General features: G+C 38.5%; 1 protein-coding gene across 3 annotated transcripts in view; it reads left to right on the top strand.

The window, feature by feature from the left end:
* The window catches only part of LOC121946774 (glutamate receptor-interacting protein 2-like), a 47,723-nt gene extending 28,383 nt beyond the window's left edge, over positions 1–19,340 (top strand). For 2 of the 3 annotated variants that reach the window (XM_088082054.1, XM_042491513.2), the window contains exons 12-24: positions 198–384; positions 3,385–3,530; positions 3,628–3,708; positions 4,010–4,073; positions 4,492–4,637; positions 6,474–6,618; positions 6,918–7,057; positions 8,228–8,410; positions 8,494–8,653; positions 10,736–10,850; positions 11,891–12,115; positions 14,718–14,864; positions 17,295–19,340. In XM_088082054.1, coding sequence (XP_087938180.1) covers positions 198–384; positions 3,385–3,530; positions 3,628–3,708; positions 4,010–4,073; positions 4,492–4,637; positions 6,474–6,618; positions 6,918–7,057; positions 8,228–8,410; positions 8,494–8,653; positions 10,736–10,850; positions 11,891–12,115; positions 14,718–14,864; positions 17,295–17,492 — 1,937 coding nt within the window. In that variant the 3' untranslated portion in view covers positions 17,493–19,340. Of the gene's footprint in view, positions 1–197; positions 385–3,384; positions 3,531–3,627; positions 3,709–4,009; positions 4,074–4,491; positions 4,638–6,473; positions 6,619–6,917; positions 7,058–8,227; positions 8,411–8,493; positions 8,654–10,277; positions 10,653–10,735; positions 10,851–11,890; positions 12,116–14,717; positions 14,865–17,294 lie in introns of those variants that run through there. The other variant, XM_088082055.1, reaches the window with a different exon arrangement.
* Positions 19,341–24,023: the final 4,683 nt, after the last annotated feature.

Below are 24,023 nucleotides of genomic sequence, written 5' to 3'. Positions count from 1 at the left end.
TCACTGACGTAAACATGACTGACGTAAACTCTGACTCACTCCCTCTCCATCCGTGTGTCGTCTCTGTGAGTGCGTGTCTCTTCCTTTTATGCTTCCTTCACTTTTTTGTCTTCCACAATCCCTCTCCTGCTCCATTCATCTGCCACTCCTCTCCACCAATATCTCTCTGATGTGTCCCCTCCCTCTCTCTCCCTCAGTATCTCTGGCGTCCAGCTCTGTCGGCCCTGGGGGGCAGGTTTTTCATGTGGAAACAAGCGAGGTCATCCTGAGGGGAGATCCGCTCACAGGTTTTGGGATCCAGCTGCAGGGGGGTGTCTTTGCCACAGAAACCCTGTCTGCTCCCCCAGTCATCCGCTTTATTGAGCCCGACAGTCCAGCTGAGAGGTAACACACTGAGACACCTAACGAGTAAACAAGTATCATATGGGGAGTCACCTTGAACTAGAAGGCCGCAGCGCTAATCATTCAGCCACATGTGAAAAAAGGATAATTTTAGCCTCGTGTCTCGATGAGTATTTCAGCTGAAGGCAAACGCATTAGAGCTGTGCTTGTCTCATGCTGTGGTTCCCAAATATGAGGTCAGGACCCACAAAAGGCGTCACAAGATGATTAAAGGGACAGAATACATCAATATCAAACTACATGTTTTTTCTCTTACTTGTAGTTCTGTTTATCAGTCTAGATTGTTTTTGTGTGAGTTGTCGAGTGATGGAGATATCAGTCGTAGAGATGTCTGCCTGCTCTCTAATATAATAGAACAATATGGCAATCGGCTTGTGGTGCTCAAAGCGCCAAAAAATACATATTAAAAAACTCAACAGTAATGTCTCTTCCTAGAAATCATGACCCAGTTATTCAGTATAATCCACAGACCTTTGTGTGAGCAGTTACATGAAGGACCTACTTTCTTTGTACCGATATACACCCACCAACCGTATCATAGCGCAGAAAGAAGCATGCATCTACTGCTAACTCACCTAGCACCACTGCTCTGGCTAACGTTATAGCTCAGCTGAGGAGAACGCTATAAACATGAACATTTTGCGCTATCATGAACATAAGCCTCCCATCCAAGCCAACAGAGCAGCCTGTGTTTTGGGTGCAAAAGCATAACATTAACATTAACAGTCTGCTTTTTTAACTGCTGTTGAACAGTCTGATGGCAACAAATGAGCGTCTGAAGCGCTCAGTTTTGCATCTATTATTTTATTGCTTTCCCATTTGCCAGATACTCCCTGGTGTCGATCTGTGTAATTTTAGTAAAAGCCATGTAACATACACAAACACTGCGTGCACATATAATGTTACGTTAGCTGAAGGCTTGCCAGAATGACCACATGTTAATATTACATCTACAGCATTGAAAAGGAGCCTTGAGGTATTTCAATTTGGCATCTATTAGTGTCAAGTGACACCTGATTTTGAATTTTTGATTGGCTTTATGCATATTACATAATATGGATTGGGAATAACCATGCCCAAATAAACCCAGCTTCAGGAATATGTGAAAAAACTAAAATGACATATTTTCAAATCTGGATTGAGGCTAATGTCTAATATTTTTATGCTTTTTTTTTATGCAGGTAAGACCCTAAATTACATTTTGGTGATTTGGGTTCCCAGAGGCTTTAACAATGTGTTGTTAGCAAATATTGCTTTGTTTTAAGGGGTTACAAGCCAAAAATGTTAGCGCTTCTCAACACTTGGCATGGATGTCGTTTAATTCCTAATAGTGAGGTAGGTCACTGCCCAAAATGTCATGAGGACAACAGATGTTCTCAGTTATTTATAATGACAGTTATTTTAGTCCTGAGTGTGTTTCTGCAGACTTCGAGGAGCAGTCATCTCCAGTTAAACGTTAATCACACATTGCACATGAGGCATTGATGCAGCCAGTGTTTTTAATGGGGCAAAGCCCTCTGTATTGAGATGTAGTGTATTGATCAGGATTTCATGCTGCGGTCTAATTAACACACAGCTCTGATCAGGCCGGTGTGTATCTGTCCTTGTCTTGTAAGATTAATGATGGTGTCTGTGCGGGGCCTTGTCCCCTGGCTCTTGTAACACGATTAGTCCAGCAGCAGTTAGGACAGGAGTGACTCAAGTACAGCATCCGACTGTGATGTTGGTGTCTCAGCCTCCACACAAGGTTAATGAGCAGCGCTGCTTAGTGAATTAATATCAGTTGACAGTGTTTCGGTGTTTGCCCTTGCAATTAGGGGTCTGATTAAATGTGTGATATGTGGGATTTATTTATTTTTTTATTTTTTACATCCGTATGAGCGCTCTCTTTGCTGAGGTGATTTTCCAAGTTCGAGTAAGGTCAGTGTTCAGTGTGTGTACGTCACGCCTACAGGCCATATCATTTTATAGATGGCATTTTAAACATTCAGCCTATGTGACGTGTGGTGTCACATCGGCTCAATGTGTCACTCGTCAGAATCCTTTCACTGAAAACGGAAATTCAAAGCCTTGCTAATACTAGTGTGTGTATGTTCAGACCATCATTAGATTAATAGATTAGTTTAACAACAGAAATGTAATCATTTAGGTGACTTAAAAACCATCAGACATTTGCCGCATCTATCAGGAATACTTGACCCCGAAATGATCATTTTTTTTATCAATTACTCGCCGTGTTTTACAATGAATTTGTGAAGAAAAAATTTGTTTTCACATGATGAACTAAAAACTGAGAGAATTGTTGATGTATTGAAGTCAAAGGGGTTCACAGTTAACAACAGCAAAACTATGTCAAAACATCCTCTCACAACTCGTGCAGAATAATCCAAGTCTCATTTATCCAGTTGAATGCTCAGTACTTCCCAAATGGACAGCTCTTTCCGATGGGCAACTTTTGGCCTTACTGTTTGGCTTTCTGTTGTTATTTTTTCTGTTTATACTATATTGCCCTGTAAGTATCCTGCTTTTGTTTTGTCTGACAAAGCAGCTCGTAAACTCCGTTTTTAGAAATGCTTCATACAATGTAACAACAATTAGTTACAGACAGACAGATTTATCTATACAGTACACTAAACATTTAAGTGAAAGTGTCAAGTGGAAGCAGATTAAAAATGCTAAAAACAGGAGCAAGTATTTTGATTATTATGTACTGATATGTAGTTTGTTCTCAGGACTTTCTTGTAAAAGAGATCTTAATTTCAGTGAGACTTTCTGAATAAATAAAGCTAAAGTTATTTATAAGTATATAAGCTAAGTTTGGGCTCTGGAAAACTGTCGTTTTTCACTTTTGATTCAGGAAAAATGATCATGCGCATGTGTGTGTGTTTTCTTTGTTTTTGTATTTTATTAAGTTTCACAAAACCACACAAAAAAAAATCTTTATACAATAATACAAAGCTTTCTCTTCCCACCTGTGTGAAGGTGTGGGCTGCTGCAGGTTGGAGACAGACTGTTGTCCATTAACGGGATCCCGACTGAAGACGGCACTTTGGAGGAAGCCCATCAGATGCTCAGAGACTCTGCTCTGGCCAATAAGGTCACAGTGGAGATTGAGTTTGACGTCGCAGGTATCATATTGTAAAGACAAATTGCTATACTGTGAAATCTCTGCGTGTATTTGTGCCTCCCAGCTTGCATTTATCTTCACTTCAAATACCAATTTAGAGTCGGTGGTTCCCAGCAGCGGCACCTTCCACGTTAAACTACCCAAGAGGAGAGGAGTGGAGCTGGGCATCACCATCAGCGGTGAGTTTGTGAGAAATGAGACTCACAGCAGGGGGCAGTGTTGCTCAATAATACTCAAACACAGAGCTGCAAACTGTAAATCTCCTTTGAATCGATGTTCTGTGATCCATGAAACCCCACGAGGGCACATACCTCATTACCTCTGAATAATACAGGCCTGTACCCGCATTCATCATTACTCTTTGAGCTCTGAGTAAACACAAACAGAGAGTGTGACAAAGAGAAAAGGAAGTTTAAATGGTTTAATCCTCGTATCAGACATCCTCGAATAAAACCATTCATTTTTTGTGTGTTTTATCAGCAAGTAAGAAACCTGGCAAGCCCCTCATCATCTCTGACATCAGAAAAGGAAGCATAGCACACAGGTATGTCCCATCATCACACAGAGATAATAACATACCTGCTGCACATGTTTATCACTCTCGCAGCACGATAGGCTCTCTTCGTTTTCAGGGAGGCATTGTTTCTCAACACTTTACAGTTCAGGGTGAACTCGGTTTTCAAGGCTTATGTGGGATTATTTCATGAACAAAATAAAATTGTTTTGTGAATCCACTGTGTAATACGTGCCTAATTGGATTGAGCTATCAAAACTGGATCAGTAGGGCAACGCAGCTACATTTCAAAAGGGCTCAGTGTTGATTAGGTTGAGGGTGAGGTTACAGTGACCCCCGAGGATCCCACTGAGACACTCAAGCTAATAGGATTCTCAGACTGAGTCAGGAGGAGCAGCTCCCGGGGCCCAGTTGATACTTGTGATCCTCTCGTTTTTGTGTCCGCTAGAACAGGCACTCTGGAGCCTGGAGACCGGCTGCTGGCCATCGACAGCGTACGTCTGGAGAACTGCACCATGGAGGACGCCATGCACGTCCTGCAGCAAGCCGAGGACATGGTCAAACTCCGAATCCAGAAAGACGAGGACAACATTGGTACATTAATGACTTGAAACACTTCACTAACATAACATGAAAAGTAACCAAGCACATGTATTCATTTACTTACAGAAATACTTCACCCACAAAATGATTATCAGTTACTCTACCTGTGTTAAGTTGAATTCATCAGGAAAAGTTTGTTTGTTTTTCTAGCGTGCTTCCTCGCTGAACGAAGGAAGTTCTTTGTGAATTGAAGCAGCAAACTTATGAAAAAAAACATCCGTTTACAAACTCTCACACATATTGTGCAGTATAATCCAAGTCTCATTTATCCAGTCAGATGCTCAGTAACTCCCTAACAAATGCAGTTTCGTTTAAACTTTACTATTTAAAGCAGTTCCGCATACACACACACTGTCCTGCACGGATGTGTGTTTGAACTGTTTGAGAAACGACTGGATACAAGAGACTTGAAGTTTACAGCAGCGTTTGTGTGGGAGTTTGTAAACAGATGTTTTGATATAGTTTTGTTGTTGGAAAATGTGGCCTCAGTTGACTTCAGTTCATCAAGATTTATCTTAGTTTATTGTTTCTTCATTCTCTGGACAAAAATACAATAACACAGGATGAGTAACTGACATAGTTCATTTCCTTTACATTTCAGAGGAAATAATTTACTTTTTACTTCACTAAATACATTTGCATGTTAATAAGTTGCGCTTTAGAATAATATTTTATATACAAAAGATGATAAACCTAAAAAATACACAACATTGTCAAAGATTAAACCAGTGGTTCTTTTTGGCTTGTGGCCCCTCACAGCAAAGCTTTATCAAGCCAACTCACACATTTTATAATCTATCCTCTAAAGACAGATATCCCTTCTTTGAGGCCTAAACTTATCAAATTTGCTAGTATTTAAAAAAATATTAGGAAAAAGGGAGGGGAAAGGGAACACAAACTGGTGTAGCTAAACATTTTTGGATCGTCTTTTTCCTTCCAAACCCATAAATCATTTAAAGACCCCTCAAATTTTTCTCGTGACCCTTTGAAGAGGGTCTGACCCTGAGATTGGGAACCAATGCTCTAGGGTTGCAAGTAACAATTATTTGCTTCTCTCTCTCAAATAATCAATACATAGTTTATATATTTATTGCGATATTTGAATATGTTATCTTGGAATCTGGCAGCCAGTGATAGACATTTCAGTTTCCCATTTTGTCATCCAACAGTCCAAAATCAAATTTATTTAATATTATAGAAAATTAATAAAATCAGCAAACATCAATATCCCCAAGCACATAGTTTAGTATTTTAAAACTGTTGTGTTGGCACATAAGTAAATAATATTGATAATAATACATAATATTATAAAATAATAATAATAATAATAATAATAATAATAATAATAATAATAATAATAATAATAATAATAATAATAATAATAATTAATAATAATAATACATGTAATTTATATAGCACTTTTCAGGGTTCTCAAAGACACTTTACATAAGTTAAAATGATCATAAAACACGCTATAAAATACTGTATATAAAGCAAAACATTAATCACACACTAAAAGTAGTTCTAAAGGCGGAGAGTTTTAATTACTGATTTGCACAGAGACAGATTGGTGAAGTTTTGTATTTGTTTGGGTAGAGAGAGTAAAGGATGTGAATATGTCTTTCACCACTGTATATAAGCCATACAATACTCGAAAACAGTCAAATAAGAAATAAGAGGGAAATCTCTGTTGGGTTCAAAAGCACCTGTAATGTGTCCATTTGCAATAACCTTTTTAAATGTATAATTCATCCCAAGGTTTAATTAATGTCTACATCATTTTGAGTCTTATGTTGTGGTATCTACTGTTTCCTCCATGTGCTGTAGATGAGTTGGAGATGTCGGGCTCTATAATCTACACAGTTGAGCTGAAGAGATATAACGGACCACTGGGCATCACGATCTCTGGCACTGAGGAGCCCTTTGACCCCATCGTCATTTCTGGCCTCACCAAGAAAGGTCTGGCAGAGAGGTGAGAAGGGCGGGGTGGAGGTGAGGAATGACAGGTCGGGGGTAAAGATAGTTATTTGAGATGAGGGTGACTCTTACATCAGGCTGAGTCAAATCTGTCGTGGCCTCCTTTTTTTTTTTTTTTTTTTAAAACAAACAAGACAGTAAACAATGTCTGTCTCGTCATTTTCTACAACAAGAAGCCTCTTTGTGTCCGTCCCAATCGGCGCACTGGCAGCCTGACAGGTCTCCCGGCCCGGCCGTCGGTACTGTCTGGTATACTCTGGTATCTCTGTCTCCTCTGCTCTCCTAACCCTGCAGGACCGGGGCCATCCATATAGGGGACCGAGTGCTGGCAATCAATGGGGTCAGTCTGAAAGGAAAACCTCTGAGCGAGGCCATCCACCTCCTGCAGATGGCCGGGGAGTCTGTCACCCTCAAGATCAAAAAACAAGCCGACCGTATGTTTTTTTTTTTGTTTTGTTTTTTAAATCTCTATGTATTATTTGTTTTCTTTTGATTACTAGTTGTGGTTTATAAAAATTGTCTTAAAAGTACAGTTGAAGGTTTTTTCTGCATTTCACTTTCTCTCCCTAAGGGCCCATAAGCTCATCAATTAAAAAATTTCAATTTTCTGGCTACTATTTTAGGGTTCAGGCTTTACAGGGTTAAACATTCCCTTCATCATTTGCAGATGGTTCATCATTCTTTCAATCTCACAGCAAGAAAGCAAACTTTTCTCATGTAATGCTTTTCAAAAAGTAAGACATAACCTTATCTCTTGAAATGATTTTAAACTTAGATAAGTGAAAAGGATCACTGCTCGCTGCAGCTGATTTAATGAACTAAGAAACGCATGAAAAACTGAAGACCAGCTGGTGATGGGATCACTCCAGCCACAATACAGCGATCAGCAAATCGAAACAAATGTGGGCCATGGGTGACTTTTCTACCTCCTTACCCCCTGCTCCTGGCCCATTTACTCGACCCCGTCCATCTTCAAGTCTGGCCTTCTTTCAGATCTCAGCTACACGCCTGTAAAGTTTCTGGATTGTGTTTTGCTGAGTTCAGATGCCGTCGCGTTGACAAAATCTGTCTGTCACACAGAAACATCTGGCAAAGTACTCAAAAGAGTTTCAATGGTAGTTCCTGCTACAATAGGTGTCTCCAGGATCACATTTTCAATGATGACACACACAGACTCAGGGGGTCAAGGTCAAAAACAATACCCTGCCGCTGCGGCTGGAAAATATTGCTGCTTTGTTAATGCCCTTTATTGCGTAATGTATTTTGTGTCTAACCTATTGTTGCTGATTGGATATTGTCCTGCTGTGTGTTGGATGCTGATATTTGACCCTGCCTTGGCTCGGTCTCACTCGTACAACAGGTTTCAATCTCAGTGTCACGTAGTAGTTAAATAAAGGTTACATATATTTAGACAGCCCTCTACAGGAGAGGGAGAGGAGACAGGAGCAAATACATACAAAAACAAAGAGACAAACTGTAAACACAAAAAAGGTCGTAAAACATAGAAAATATGTGAATTTTAATGTTTTTTGTGTTTTGAAAATGACAGCAGGTGTGTTTCCTCCTTTTTTTTAACTCCGATTTGTCTCACTGTTTATTCCTAGAGTCTGACGGCAGGCGGCCTACGGACAGAGTCGCCGGGTTTTTAAGTGACACAGAGGACGACCTGACAGACTCTCAGAAGACCAGTAAACACTCAGAGGTCTACTCTGCCACTCTGCCCAGTATAGACTCTGCTATGAGCTCCTGGGATAGCTCAGGGTTTGACGCAGGCTACAGCAGCCAAGGTGAGGTCCTTTGGAAGCTTGTGCTCTGTAAATTACCAATTTCCTAATGAATTTAGTGGATTTTCTTTAATTTTTTTTTTCAGGGACGTATCTTCACAAAGCATCTGATATATTGCTCAATCCAAATGAGTGGCGACGTACAAAACACAGGAGCCAAACCAGTTCAAGCTCTGCAGGCCTAGTCCACCATGCAGCACTGTATGATGGGAGATTCACTGAGGATGAGTGGGATAAGATACCTGGGTGAGTGCTCAGGCCTGCAGGTTCCTTCCTGTCAACATCTTGTTTCATGTCAGTGCAGCTTTCAGTGTTTGTGGTTTCACAGTAAACGGCATATTTAATTTAAATCATGTTCTGTGCACAAACAGTGGTGGAAAGTAACTCAGTGCATTTAGTCAAGAACTAAACTTGTGCTGTTTTGGACACTTTATGCTGTATTTATTCTCCAAAACATTTAAGAAAATAATTTATCACATCGTACATGACAGATGTAATTATTAGTTACTCTACAGATAAAGCTTTTTGATAAAACTCATAAGCTTACATATAATATAACAACACATTGTTAAAATTGTTCCCAACCTTTTTGATTTGACCTCGTCACGTTTCAGATGTCTGTAGAAATTTCACCTCTGACATTGTTTCATTTAAATAACCGTTTGAGGCTCAAGGAGGTAAAAAGGATGGTTAAAGGTAGTAATGTGTTAAAGCTACAGTTGGTAACTTTCATGAAAATAACTTTTTGAAATATTTGCTAAAACTATCACTATATTCTGAAAAAAAATGAGACAGATAAAAAATCATATCACTCCTCCTCCTCCTACTGCTTCTAATAGCTTTCACTTGAATAGATCGCAATCAGAGCGCTGGAGTCTCTAACACAGATGTTGATCCTGTCAATCTCTGCTTGTAAACTGCAGTCAAACTGACCAAATAGGTAGCGCTGATCAAATATGAAGATTCGGTTACTGCATGGCCTATGTCTTGCCTCTAGTGTTTCAGAAACATATTTTAGTGCACTGTTTAGTTGTAAAATTAGAGTTTGTGACCACAGTGTTGGAATATCTCAACTGAAGTAATAAGTATAACCCACTGGTCAGACCAACTTTATCATTTTACGGTTGAAAAGTACAAATATTTGTTTAGCAGTGTCTAGTTTGACCGCAGTTCAGGAGCAGTGATTAACATGACTGACAGCTGCATTAGAGACTCCTCGGCTGTGATTGGTTGTTTTGGTTCACATACAGTACTGCCATTATAAGCAGTCAGGCAGAGAAATATGATTTTTTCTACATATTATCAGTCTCATTGAGTGCTGTGAGTTGCGTGTAGTGGCAGTTTCAGTAAATATGACAAAAAAGTTATGAACTACAGCTTTAATAAAAATAAAATAGAATAAAATCATAATCGTCCTCAATACAATTTTAATAAATTTAAAAAAATAATGACGATAGTTGAATAAAATGAAATAATAAAACCATGATATTATAAAACATCACATAAATTGATGGTTTTTAGTTTACCCTTAAAAATATCAACATTTTCAGCTCCTCTAAGATCCTCTGGAGGACTTCTTTTCTGGAGAGGCTTAAAGTGTAATGTTTGCTCTGCTTTTGGTCTTAATTTAAAATACAGCTGTGCAATTGCTGGTTAATTGTTGCTGATTCATTGTGTTTAGACAAAAGTTAAAGATCTGAGTACTTTCCACCACTGTGTATAAATAAGAGCTTCTATGATTTTTCTTTCCCTCTTGGGGTTCATTGACAAAAGCAAACTGCACTGTCTGAATTATTTTCTCTACATTTTGTGTTTGTATGCTTTCATGTTTTGTGCTTTTCCAAAACTGTCCTTTTCTCTTCTTTCTCAGGTATTCTCTCACTCATCTGCTTTACTAACTGCCCACGAGCTCTTTGGTGTTTCACATAGATGCATCTTTTTTCTGTCATCCCTTGTCCACAACAAAAACGTTTCCACAGAAAGCACCTAAAGCGCCCAAGGATACATCAGCCTTATCTGTCTCTTCTTTTTTTCTGAACTTTTGTGTCACGTTTTCAATTTTCTGATTTTTTTTTGGGGGGGGGGCGACGTTATTTTTGTAAAACTGAACTCTTTTAAAGGCTTTATCTAATCTAGCGGACTCTTCAGTGTTCACCACAAGTGAGAATTTACAGTATAAAAAAACCTCAATGTGGTCCTGAGAGGTTTCCAAAGGGATTCTTCAGCTCGCAGCCCAAAAACTGCATTTCCCATGCTGCCTTTTGTACGCGGCACCGGCCTCGAGACCCGCAGGGCTGCTCTCACGTTCTGGTTCCTGCATTGTCGTAGATTCGTCAGCCCCCCTCGTTGCCATGGCACCCTGAACCAGGAGGAGAGCTTCTGGTCCCAGGCTCTGCAGGACCTCGAGACCTGCGGACAGTCAGAGATTCTCAGGGAGCTGGAGGTAAGCCTGTTTCCTCTCCTCCTTCTGCTTTGTCCTACTCATGTATTCATAGACGTGTCGGCCTGAATGACAATGCCAGATGAAGCTTTATGATAATCTGCAGATTGTGTAATCTGTTATTAAATCTGACAAGACACGTCGGGCACCTGCTGCCACACTGACCCAGGAAGGCTTTCTGAAACACCCTCCCCTCTAATCAGGCTCTGTGTACACCTCAGGAGAGATTCACTGAGTTCATATACATTTTAACCAATACATTTCCATGACTTTGAGGAAAATTTTGAAGACCATACGTTCTCTGAAATGACCATCGATACGCCTTACTGTTTCTTTACAACATAATAGCTTTTTAAGATATATATTATATAAACAAAATAATGAATTAAGAACAGGATTAGAACCAAATATTTAAATATGATTTAGAGACTGCACGCACTGGAGAGGAACTTGTGTTTTTTATTTTGGCTCAGGGGAGGCGCATACAACTACTAATGTTTTATATTTATTTCACTGCTGATTTTTTTAAAGAAAACCTCTTTTTTTAATTTTTTTAGTCCAGTTTAAATTAAGACATTTTTTTTCTTTAAGTATTTTTAGTAAATTATAAAGAAAACATTTTGGAGACCATTTTTGGTGATTATTAAAGAAAACATTTTACTTTTTAAATTTTTGGCAGTGCAATAAAAAAAAACATTTTAGCGATTTTTTTGTTTTTTTGGTGATTTTTAGAAAAATATTTTACCTTTTTTTTATTTTTTACTAAAAGACTTTTGGGTGATTTTTGATATGTTTTCTTCAAACATTGTACAGGTTTGTGAAACAAAATTCCATGACTTTTGCAAAACTTTTGGGGTATATTTAGTTTTCCCACAACTTTTCCAGGCCCAGTAATTGCTATTTGCAAATTCCATGACTTTTCCAGGTTTTTCATGACTGCACCAACCTTGATGTTTGAATGTTTTTATATATCCAAATGAAAGTCTGTTTTTTCCCTTCATTTTAACACCTGATGCTCTAATAATCCCAATGTGCTCTTTCAGGCATCCATGACAGGTAGCGCTCTCAGCCTGTACCTAGAGGAGACCAAGACCAACGACGACTCAATGTTTCGGTCTGAAATTAGTCCCATTAAGAGGGAGGGACTGCACACAGAGTCAAACAACAAAAGCAACCTGAACATGTTGACTGGAGCCAGAGACGTTCCATCCCGGGGCCGAGGGGACCCCTCTGATATGTTGTCCCCTACCCCATTGGCACTGCATAAGGTAGTTTTCCTGCTGAGTTTCACATGAACATAAATTGCTCCAAAACAAAAACAATATTCAACTCCAATTGTTATCAGCCAAAATTGATGGTCTCTATAAAGGCTGATCAGAAAAGCCAGTCAGATGATGCAAAACACGCAAGACAGTTTTTCTATTTGCTGCTAAAATGCAGATGAAATATTGCAGACTGGTCAGCGGATAAAAGTGTGTGAGAGAGACAGAGCATGTGCTAGTAAACAAAAGTCTTGGTTATAGGCTGGTGTGTATCGGTCGGTATTGCGGGGAAAGTAATCAGTCAGACTGCAAAATACTGTGTAATACTCAAATGTTAATGCTTTAGATTACAGCCCACCGATTGCAGTGAAAATACTACTGCTGTACTGATGAAATACTTATTCGGTACCCAAGGTGGGGTGTTGTGAAAGGAGCCATGTGGCAAAAAATATACATTTGTTCTGTCATATCTGAGATAAAATAGGACAAGAAGCAGAAGTAGATCCTATATCAGATCCCAAAACTACATAACTGTTATCCAGTAATAATTTATCGTCAATTTAAAAACTTAAAAATGAACCGTTTTAGAGATAAAGCTGTAACAGGCACATTCCTTTTACCAGACTTGGCCTAATGTTTTGATCTGCAGCAAAAATAATAATGTAAAAAACTCTATATGAACAACTTTTTTTTAATTTACCAAAGTATGTTGTCAATGTACCCAATTCTGCCCACTTTCCCTCCCTTTTATCTGTCAATAATATTACATTCTCTAAATTATTAAAAAAGTGTTCAGTAAATTAAAAAAATATTTACCTTTTAAACACACCGTTATACCCTTATTATCTAACATCTTATTCTTCTTCCTTGTAGCAGTATTTTATAGATACTCCACTTATATTATGTAATTCTACTGTAATCCAAAGTGTACTACAGATATTTATGTGAGGATGTGATCGTTGATCAGTCAGCTGTACTCACAGCTTGATGATCTTGGTACAAACAACTTTGTCCTGAGGGAATCTGCCCATTACGAAGTTTATACCTGCGTGCCTCCTTCACTCGACTCGCTGCGCCTGTCGGTAGAGTGTAACTGGACCCAGTGGATACCTGGCCAGTCAGGACATGCAGTGTGTACGACAAAAACACACAACACTCATTATACAACATTACCTCAGCAGCTTCACACGCTGTGACCCCAGTCTGCGCCCGTGTGCTCCCTGAGACACAGTGTTTGGTGTCACCTGTGCATGTCACCATGCATCTTTTGATGGAGTAACTGGGCTGAAACTGGGGCAGTAACAACAGAGCACATCACGGTCCTGCAGTGTGGAAATTTAAAGTGTTATGAGTTGACACATCATACATGATATCATGGAAAGTCATCTGAGGTCCCACCTTTGAAGCTGTTTCTCAGTAAACCCGCTGACCTTGTGATCATGTAGGTCGACATCTAAAGAGACACGTGCCTGTGAAAACGTTAACTGTTTAGTATATACAGAGAGGGGACAGTGGACACAAAAGACACCTGTACAGTGCTATGACAGTAACTGCAACAATTTGTATGTAAAAGATTGTGAAATGGTATTAAATTCTTGGTACACCTCATATTTTTGCATAGAATCATTGCTTTATTTTGTCCCACCCCCTTTGTTTTCGTTTGGCCACTGAATTAAAGGAATAGCTGGACATTTCATAAATGTGCTTATTCATTTTATTTTTCACAAAAGCTAGATAACCATAATAAACTTTATGAAGTGCTTTTTATAATAAGTCACAAAGTGCTTTTCATGGTTAAACCCAGATTTAAAACCATGCAGGGCTGAGGCAAATAAAATAAGGCAGTTTTAAGAAATACAAAGAATAGGGAACCATAACATCAGAGATAATTACCATCAATCAAACAGATAACAAGTGTTGACAACTGAATGCCCTAAAGATCGTCACTGAGGCAAATAAAATCAATAAATTACAATAATACAAAAAACAAAACAATAGAATACCCAATAACAATATCAGACAATATTATTAATCAAATCAGGCATATTAAAAAAAAAAACATGCTTAATTTGAGGGCTTTTTTCATAGGAAGATAAGGAGTTAAATACCAATATCATATCTGCCAGCCACCAGCAGCTGGTTACTCTGGCTTATCTTAGTATCAGCTCTAGGAAGCCAAGCAAGCTGTTTATTCCTATTTCCAGTTTTATGCTAAACTAAGCTAACTGTCTCTGTGCTCTGCCTTGATATTGAATGGACAGATATGAGAGCGGTATCCATATTTTCATTTATCAATGTGCATTATTTTTTTATTTTAAATGCCTGAACTCGCTGTTTAGATCAGAGAGTCGCCCTCTGAGAATAGTCAGGGAGCTTTGTTAAGTCTAAATAATGAGTTATCTCTTCTTGATCTCTGAGACTTTAAATTGTCTGAATCTGTTTGGAAACTGGAGATGTGCATTTTTAAGGAGAATCAATAGCCCCCAAACTTTATACTAAAATTGCTAAATCTGTGTATTTTTAAATGATGTCAAAGCTCATGTGTATTTATGAATGTGTTCTGTGCTGTACAATCTGTGTGTAACTCTAAGGTCCACTGTGTTTGTAGGTTTCTATGAGGAAGGACCTCGAGAGTCATGACTTTGGTTTCAGTGTGTCCGATGGGCTCCTGGAGAAAGGGGTTTATGTCAACATGATCCGCCCCGACAGCCCCGCTGACCAGGCAGGGTTAAAACCTTTCGACCGCATTCTTCAGGTACTGTTTTAAAGAAACTTAGCATTGTGGGAAATTTCTGCCAACAGTGAAATAAGTAGATCAATACCCCTCTCATGTCTGTACACTAAACATGAAGCTACAGCCTGCAGCTGTTTAGCTTAGCATAAAGAAGCAAGGGGAAACTGTTTTTATGCTAAGCTAACTGTCACCTGCAGGGCTTGACTGTGGCTAGTGGACTCCCAAATTTACTAGCCACTCACCATTTGCATTAGCCACAATTTCAGTGTTGGGAAATTACATTTTATATGATTAAAGTTGATTATAGGTTTCCAAAAAACTGAAAAAACTGAACTTGAATTAGATTAACAACCCTTTTAAATGTAAAGTACTGTAGGCTCTACTTAAGTATAAAGTGACCAGATTTAGGGAAATGAAAACTTGGGAAATTTCCAATTCTGCGGTCAACATATCATTAAATTATCTAATGTTATTATCTATGACATAAAAAAGGACATTTACGGTTTCATTTGACATATGATGCATCATTATTTTTTTAAACTATGCAGCATTATATAAGAATTAAGAGCTCCATCTTAAGCAAACTTTAGGTAAATTTGAGCACATTGTGCTGATAATAGGCCACTGATGTTTTGTTGTTACTTTCACTGTTTCTATGGTTATCTTGTCTCTGAGCTGTCTCCTGGCTCTTTGTCCTTGCTGTGTGGGACAGCTGTAAACAGTTTCTAAACTGAGTCAGGCTCACAGCTGGTCATCGTTATACTGCCTTTCCTGCTAAAAACTTAAAATTAAAAGAAACTCATGAATAAAGCAATGGGCAATATTCCCTGAAATAACAGGATGTTTGGACTAGGTGCTTGAGGTGCTTGAAGTGCTTGAATTTGACACTCAGAAATTTAAGTCGTGGACTTGGTCCTTAAAGTACTTAAATATAACTAACAGGAGAAAAGAGAGATATATTATTTCATGAAATGGATTAGATAAATGTTTTAAACTTAGAGGCCAAGAACAGCTGTGCTATTTTCTAATGCTGTGTGAGCGGAATGAGCTCCAGGCGCCACGGGTAGGTAAAAAACAGTAAATATTTGACACCAGGATGTTTCGCTATAGCCTGCCAAACAGTCACATTGGAGCACCATCAGCAGTTAGGACAAATTTTGAGCTGTAATTTAGCTTTAGATAAGATAAGCAACTGTGTGTTTAACTGCTTATAGTGGAGCTGTTGAAGTGATTTTTGAGGTTATTGGTTGCAAGCAGGCTACTTCGCTGGTCTCTTTATATTCCCCTGCTTTTTTGTCCTTACCAACCACATGTTTTAATAAGATAAGATAAGATAGCCTTTCTTGATCCACACAATGAGGAAAGTCTCTTGTTACAGCAGCTCAGTACAATATTAAACAGGAGAAAAAAAAGAAATATGAGTGAATTTAACAACTATCAACAACTGTTATATATATGTAGAGTATACACATGTATGTATGTGTATGTATATATATATATATATATATATATATATATATATATGCACAACGCACAGTATTGCACAGGGTGATTTCCATCCTGTGGTAGATGAAAGTGGAGAGTGCAGATGATTAGCAGCTTTGATCTGCAAATGGCGGACCAAAAAAGAATCAGTACTACATATTGTGGATATTGAAAAATAGCAGACAGTGCAACACTGTGATTATGAAAAATCACAGATAACAAACAGAGCTACATAGTGAGCTTGATAATGACTGGTAACTAACAGTGCTACATTATGAAGATGAAGAGAGTGCTGTAGTCTGATTGCTGTGGGGGTGAAGGACAATAATGATAATGATAATAAAAGTAGTAATAATAATAACCATTAAATTATTGATAAGTTTATCTTAACCCTTTGATACCTGCATTAATTGGCTTAACGACAAATAACTCAAAATTGGCAAGAAAACAAAAGAAAGTTACAAGAAAATGACCTAAAAATTATCCAAATGAAAAGAATAAAAAAAATTACAAGAAAGTGACCTGAAAATTTGCTTTTAAAAAAGAACACAACAAAACTAATTTTCAGGTCATTTTCTTGTAATTTTTTTTTTATTCTTTTCAAATTTTCATACTTTCTTGCAATTTGTGAGGCATCTCTTGCTCTTTGTGTTTTTTTCCCACAAGTTTTAAAAGACACCAAACGAATTTTCTGTTTTCAAAGGTTTCAGTGCTTGTGAAAGAGGTCCGATGTCCTAGCAGAATGTTTGCTCTGTTTACGAATTTGCACAATCCTGTTGCAGCAGACTGTTGGGGAGAAAATAATTTCATCCTTTAAATAAAAATGAATGCTTGAAAAAGGTTTTTTAAAGTCCCTGAATTTGACTCGTCCCTGTCTGTACGAACCCTGAAAATGTCAAACTATATCTTTAAAGAAATGTGCCTGTCGGAGCATGATGAATGGTTTCTTTGATTCTAATCTTCCAGGTGAACCGTGTCCGGACCAGGGACTTGGACTGCTGTCTCACTGTGCCCCTCATTATAGAGGCAGGAGACGGCCTGGACTTGGTCATTAGCAGGAATCCACTGGCAGCAGCAGACACCGGGCTGCCTGACGACTGTGACGACCCCTCAAACTCACTGTTCTGTTTCCCCGAGCACAGGACCAACAGCATCGCCCTGTGACCACAGAGACAGACGCTAGCTTTTTAAAACACTGGGACCACACACACACTCACACAGACACATGTCGCGCACGTTTTTTTCACGTGGTACCTCTCAAACAGACCTTCACATCCTCGCTGCCTGAAAGCATCCCTCACTCACAAAGTTAGAGGCACATGTGTTCGCTGCTGCCGGTTTTAGTCACAGTGTTCACATGATGAGGAGGCTCTGGCTTCAGGGCAGCCCCCTTCCACCTCCCTCACCCCCCTCCCCCCTTTTCCCTCACCCCACCCCTTTCCTCTCCAGAGGCAAAGCCACATGCAGGGTTATATAACAGGGGGAGTCATAGCTTCTGACGGAGCCAGGATGTCAACACACACGCCTCAGCTCTGGAGAGAGTCAAATGCTGCACACATGCACTGCATAGATAAATATAAATCCACTATCTTTTGCTTTAATGAGCTTCATTCAAAGAACATTTCACCCAATCTCCCTTTTTTTGTTGCACACAAAAGACGCACAACTTTATGAAACACACTCAGTGACACACAGGGAGTTAGCGTATTCAAGGTCCAAGGCACATTGTGCTTATTTGAGTTATTTTAGCCACAGCTTGGCTCACTGCCCTCGTTTCCAGTCTCTCCTCCACACTGCCCGCCCCAGAGAAGGGACAGTGCCTCCAAATAGACAGAATGCTCTTTCCAAGTATCATTAGCTGTATTTTAAAGCCCCTTACATCTAAATACCAGGAATGCTTGTGAAGACACTCTACCGTTTCTGTTTTTAAGTGGGTGTCCCGTGACGGATAGAAAAGTTTCTGAATAGTTCCGGAGTGTGGTCAGAGACATGTTCTGTTTTTTTTTTTTTTGTTTTTTTTGTTCCTTTCTTGATGACTCAACTGCACGTCTGCAAAGATATTTTCAGCTCCACATTCTGCACACTTGTTTTTCCCTCACACTGCATTTGCACATGACGCACATTAATTCAAATCTCTCTTTCACTTGTTTTCACTGTCTCTGTATGTGGCATTGCACCAGAATGACTTATGGGTTGTGGTCCATCGCTGATGCTTTCTGAAGTGAATCACATCCTTTCCCTAAACAGGAGGATGAAATGCCTTTCAATTTTTCAGTGATGAATGATTTTCTTGTTTTCACTCCACATCTGACTGGGTCGATGTTCCTCTCTTCAGTTGCTGTTTTTCCTACCAAAATCTATAAGCATGTTAAGCATGCGTAGAGTTTGTCCTCAGAAAATAGCTCCTCCTTAGAATAAAACCGTGCTGGAGTAACATCTGTTGGCTCCTTTGTGAGAGTGCCCCCTTTTTTATCATGATGTGTTTTTATAAAGCTTTTGTGGAACAGATCTGGCCTGCTGCCTCTCTGGAAATAAGAAACATGTTTAGTTTCATGTGATCACTGATGTGAAGACTTTGTGAGATAGTTGCTGTCCAGTTTAGAGCAGACTGATTAATCCTTGGGGCGGTAACTTTTTTTCAATCAGACTCATGTCTTATATTAAATGTCATGTTATATACAGAGGCCTATTTTTAAGGTTTTATATTAATTTATTGTACCTTTTTTGCTGTATAATATATAATGGTATGCAGTGCTTTATTTTTATTTACAGTACATGCACATACAGTATGGTGTCTTCATGTAAGCTGTGATACTGAATGTGGCTGCACAAATTTAATTTAGGTTAATTTGTCCTCCCTGAATATGTCAGGAAATATTTAAAAGGAACTTGAAAGATTTATTGGATATGATTTTATTTTTGTTATTTAATTTATTATAAACTAAGAAATGTATTTCTTTTTATGAGAATAAAGTTCATGAAACCATAGCTGATTTGGCTCAGGTTTCTCAACAGTGTTGTTTAATTTGGCTCTCCCCAACAAGATTACACACATAGACTCACACAAAGTGTGTCAACATTTGAGTGTAACGCAATGTGTCGCTCCACCACTTTTATCCAGACTGAAATGTCTCAACTACTGCATCGATTGCTATTTGGAAAGATTTTTCTGTTTTACTCAAGATTAATTATGAAACTTTTTGCAAATTAACATTTATATTTGTCAATACTGTAGTTTATTACAAAATCTGCAAAACTAAATAATAATTATAATGATAATGATAATCTTTCGTACAAAAAATACAGCTTAAAGTGCTTTCGGGCGAGAATGCTAAAATTTAAAACCTAACAATGTAATGTTAGAAACTAAAAACAATCACATCAGCCTCAGCTGTACTTTAAGTGCTGATTAGCAAATATTAACATGCTGACATGCTAACCTACATTGGTGAATATGAATCAATGCTGGAGGGTGGGCGTTACACATTTGTACAAGGCTGTCTCAACAGAGTGCTGCAGGGATTATGTTTTCCTGTAGGTGGCTCCCTTGTTCAAAAGCCCATAGGATTTTTCCATTGGATTTTGTATTGTGGTGGAAAATAAGCTCTGTCTAAATTCACCTTTATGTATTCATAGACTTAGACTGATGCAATAAATCTGTGAGGGCTCAGTGAAACTGACAAGTGCTTGAATGCTCTTTGTTTGACTTTTATCCTTGTATGCAAGTCTGCAATGCTAGCAGACTGAGAGAATTAATACAAACAATTTATAACAATCAAATGCTGCAGTATGCACGTGTTAAATCCAAAATCTTAAAAAGGGATAACTAAATTTGGTGTCTTATCTGTAAAGGCATGAATATAAAGTGCCCCAGGGATGACGTTTTTCTGTTGGCTGATGCGGAAATTAGCATTGCCCTGGTTCCCTCATCAAAAAGTCTATGGGATTTTCCCATTGGATTTTGGATCATTGCAGAAAATAAACTCTGTGGCAAACAAATGTTTAGAATAACTTGTTTTGTTCAACAAGATAATCTCCACACATGAGCAACACTTTTAGGATGTTTGAAGCCTAAATGTAATCACCAGAAGTAAAAAGCTAATGTTAGGCTATTAAGGAATTACACTGCGTTTGCACAACTTAATGTCACCACCGCTACAAGGCTGTAAAGTCATTTTCGCTGCGGCTCGGCACACTGACATTCTATAGTCTAATTTAGCGCATGTTAGTCAACACCTTTTTTATGACATAAAAGTTAACAAGTGGGGTGTTTACTTGACATATCTTATATCATAGAAGAAATGTAAAAATCTCTTCAGCTTGATTCAGCTTGTTAACTACAGACCTTATTTCAGGCTTCTAACCAAAAACCCATTTAAAAAAACCCTTTGAATTTGAAACGACGGAACCAGAGGTGCTAAAATGCTAACTCATTTTTAGGTATAAGGACTCATTACTGGGGTATTCTTTACTGTACCCCATCTGTATATAGTATTTATTCTACTCTCTTATAAAATGCCCAATCACTCCTTTTGTACCCTTTATTCTGGTATTCTTCCATCGATCATACATTTTAGTACCAATTGGAGCCACTAAGTGTTTTATTATATTGGCACCTGATCATTACAACAAAATGACACCATAAACTGTCACAAGTTTTATTCCCACCATAATAATCATGACTGCATATTGGAAGTTGTTTGCTAAAAGGAGATCTAGCACAGCACGGATGATTTAGAGACCACATTTCATCACAATATCATCTGTCTTCATAGATATACAGACCCCGCAGGAATGACGTTAAGCTGGATATCATTGCAGCTCTTAACTTTTAAGATGACTTAACTACAAGTGCTCAGTATGTGTGTACATCTTTGGTTTAGATAAGATTTTTATCTTCTTATCAAACACTGCTAAGCATTGCTTCCAATAATGTGATCACGTGCACCCTCGTCAATACTGTCATTTAAATGTCCTCCTTCAAGCAGATAACACCGATGACACCCTGGCTCCCACCTCTCACCGATCTCTGTGACAGTTCATTGACGCTTGGCCTAAATTTTTCAGGGTGTCCAACCCACCATCAATCAAATACCCCCCAGCAGCTGGGAACTGCATCGACATCTCACCCACAAGGATGGCCCCGGCTTATTTGGGCATGTCTCTGGTGTCCGACTGTCCGGCCAAAAACCCCCGTGGCACTGAACCCCCAAAGACGTAAATTTATTTAACCTAGATGATCAACATGAGCATTGGAGTGCAGGAGGAAGCAGGGGATCCAAATGCTTCATATAAATGGGACGTTATGAAATCATGTTACTGGGGAGACAAGGTCACTTTTAAATGTAGATCAAAAAAACGTAGTGTTTGAAGCCTGAACGATGATTGATGTCTGAACATAAAAGAATTTGCTTTTTTAATGACATCAGGTTTAAACAAATAGAGTCCCCCAGGAATGAGTCCTAAAAACCTGTAAATGAGTTAGCATTTCAGTAGCTCTGGTTCACTCGTCTCAAAGTCAAAGGTTTTTTTTTAATGGATTTTTGGTTAGAAGCTTTAAATAAGGTCTGTAGTTAACACAAGCTGAAGAGACTTTCATGTTTTGTTCTATGACATAAACTACATCAGTAAAAGTCCAACTTGTGAACTTTGAAACTTTTATGTCTTAAAAAAGGTAATTGCTAACAACTGGCTAAATGACACTACAGAATGTTATCAAGCTTAACCACAATGAACACGGCTTTACAGCTTTGTTGTGATGCCAATGTTAACTCGTGCCTATAGCGTAGTTTGTTAATAACTAATGTTAGCTTTTTTCCTCAAGCAACTGTATTTAGTCTTCAAAAATCCTGAAAGTGGTGTTCATTTATGAATATTATATTGTTAAACAAAACTTGAAAGTATCATAAACGTTTGTTTGCCATTTGCCATATTTTCTGATATAATCCAAAATCCAATGGAAAAAATCCCACTGACTTTTTGATGAGGGAACGAGGGCGACGCTAACTTCTGCGTTGGCCTAGAGAAAAACATTAACCCTGGAAAAACAAAAATGAAAAATGGTGTTACCAACACTGAGTTATTGTGGTTTATCGTATTTCATGGTAACACTATGCTACTAAAACTACAGGAGTACAGTTTAGTAACAAAAGCAGGTACTGCCTGTACAAAGATGAACTGTCTACCAGTTTGAAGCCTCTTCAACAAATATATGTCACATGCTTACTGTGTGTTCCTTCTAAATATGTCCTCAGTCCATTTAATAACCCTGCAAATACAGCATCATTCTGCCAAACAACAGTCTTTAACTTTAAATATGTTACACCTCAGGTTAATTCCTATCCCTCAACAAACAATGGCTCCGCTTTTACTAGAGGAAACTGGGAAAAATATCACACAGTGACCACACCTACATTACCAAACAGGGAAAAATCACCACTTTGTTTGATCTTCCTTAATCTGCAATTAATATGTGTCATCAGTTAATGTTAAACTGTGGATATTTCATCAGGTATTGAAATATGAAGATTATTGAACTTGGCACGCAAACTTTTAATCTTATCCGCTACAGATCTTGTAAATTTCTAGTCATTCAACAACTCAAGGCGCTGCAACTATGAGTGCCCATTCATACACACTGTCACACACTGGTGGCCGAGGCTACAGTACAAGGTGCCACCTGCTACTCACTTTTTTTTAAACACTCACTCACACACACACACACACACACACATACACACCAATGGAACAGTCATGAGGAGCAATTTGGGTGTGGTATCTTTTCCAAGAATACTTCGTCATCCTGAATGGAGGAGCCGGGGAACGAACCGCCAACCTTCCGCTTAGTGGACAATCAACTCCTGAGTCACAGCACCACTGTCTTATTTGATTTTAGCATTCAAAAAAGAAAATGTCGCCAACAAGGAAGTGCCAATAACTGCAGTACCTTCAACAGAAATCACCATTTGACCCCCATGTTAAAATGCCTAAATTTACAGCAGAATAAAACATTTTTACAGCCTGGTACAAAAACAAAGTTTAGTCACTATAGCTCAAATTTATTTTATGAAAACTGTACAGGGGGTGAACTTTTCTATAACTCTCCGGTTCAGATTTTATAATGTCTTAAAGTTATGTGTAATGGAGGGTAGACAGTCACTTGCCCAAATTTGGTCACTACTGGCTCCAAAAAACCAAGATGGCGACGGCTGTAATGCTGAATTCAAGGCTTCAAAACAGGAGTCCAGAAACCAATGGGTGACCTCACTGTAGCTAAGTCCATTGTTTATACAGTCAATGGACTAAGCAAGTCTCCCTCAAAGTGAGTTCTCATTCTGAAATCTTGTGAGTTGAGTTGTTGCAGAAAGACAAACACAAACCAGATCAAGCGAAAGGTAAAGAAAAAAATATTATTTTGCTGTAGGCGTCTTGTCTAAATCTTAGTATGTCGGATGCAAAAACAAACACTTAAAGGATTGCACCAAAAGTTTACATTGCACTGTAGAGCTCTTGCTCCATATACTCAATGAGTTTCAAAAAATGTTGTTCCTATTTGTCACTTACACACAAAAAGTTCACAAAAGTTTGCACAAAGAGACAAAAAAAAGGTGCTGGACAAGAGGTAATTCTAGAAAAGAATTTAGTTTAGCTGTGCTGCAGCAGGGAGACAGGCAGGACAAGAGGTACTCAAGGAGA

This window comes from Plectropomus leopardus, chromosome 9 (genome assembly GCF_026936395.1).
Source record: "Plectropomus leopardus strain MGB_pleo_1.0 chromosome 9, ASM2693639v1, whole genome shotgun sequence".
Taxonomy (NCBI): Eukaryota; Metazoa; Chordata; class Actinopteri; order Perciformes; family Serranidae; genus Plectropomus; species Plectropomus leopardus.
This window is presented reverse-complemented; position numbering and strand designations above follow the sequence as displayed.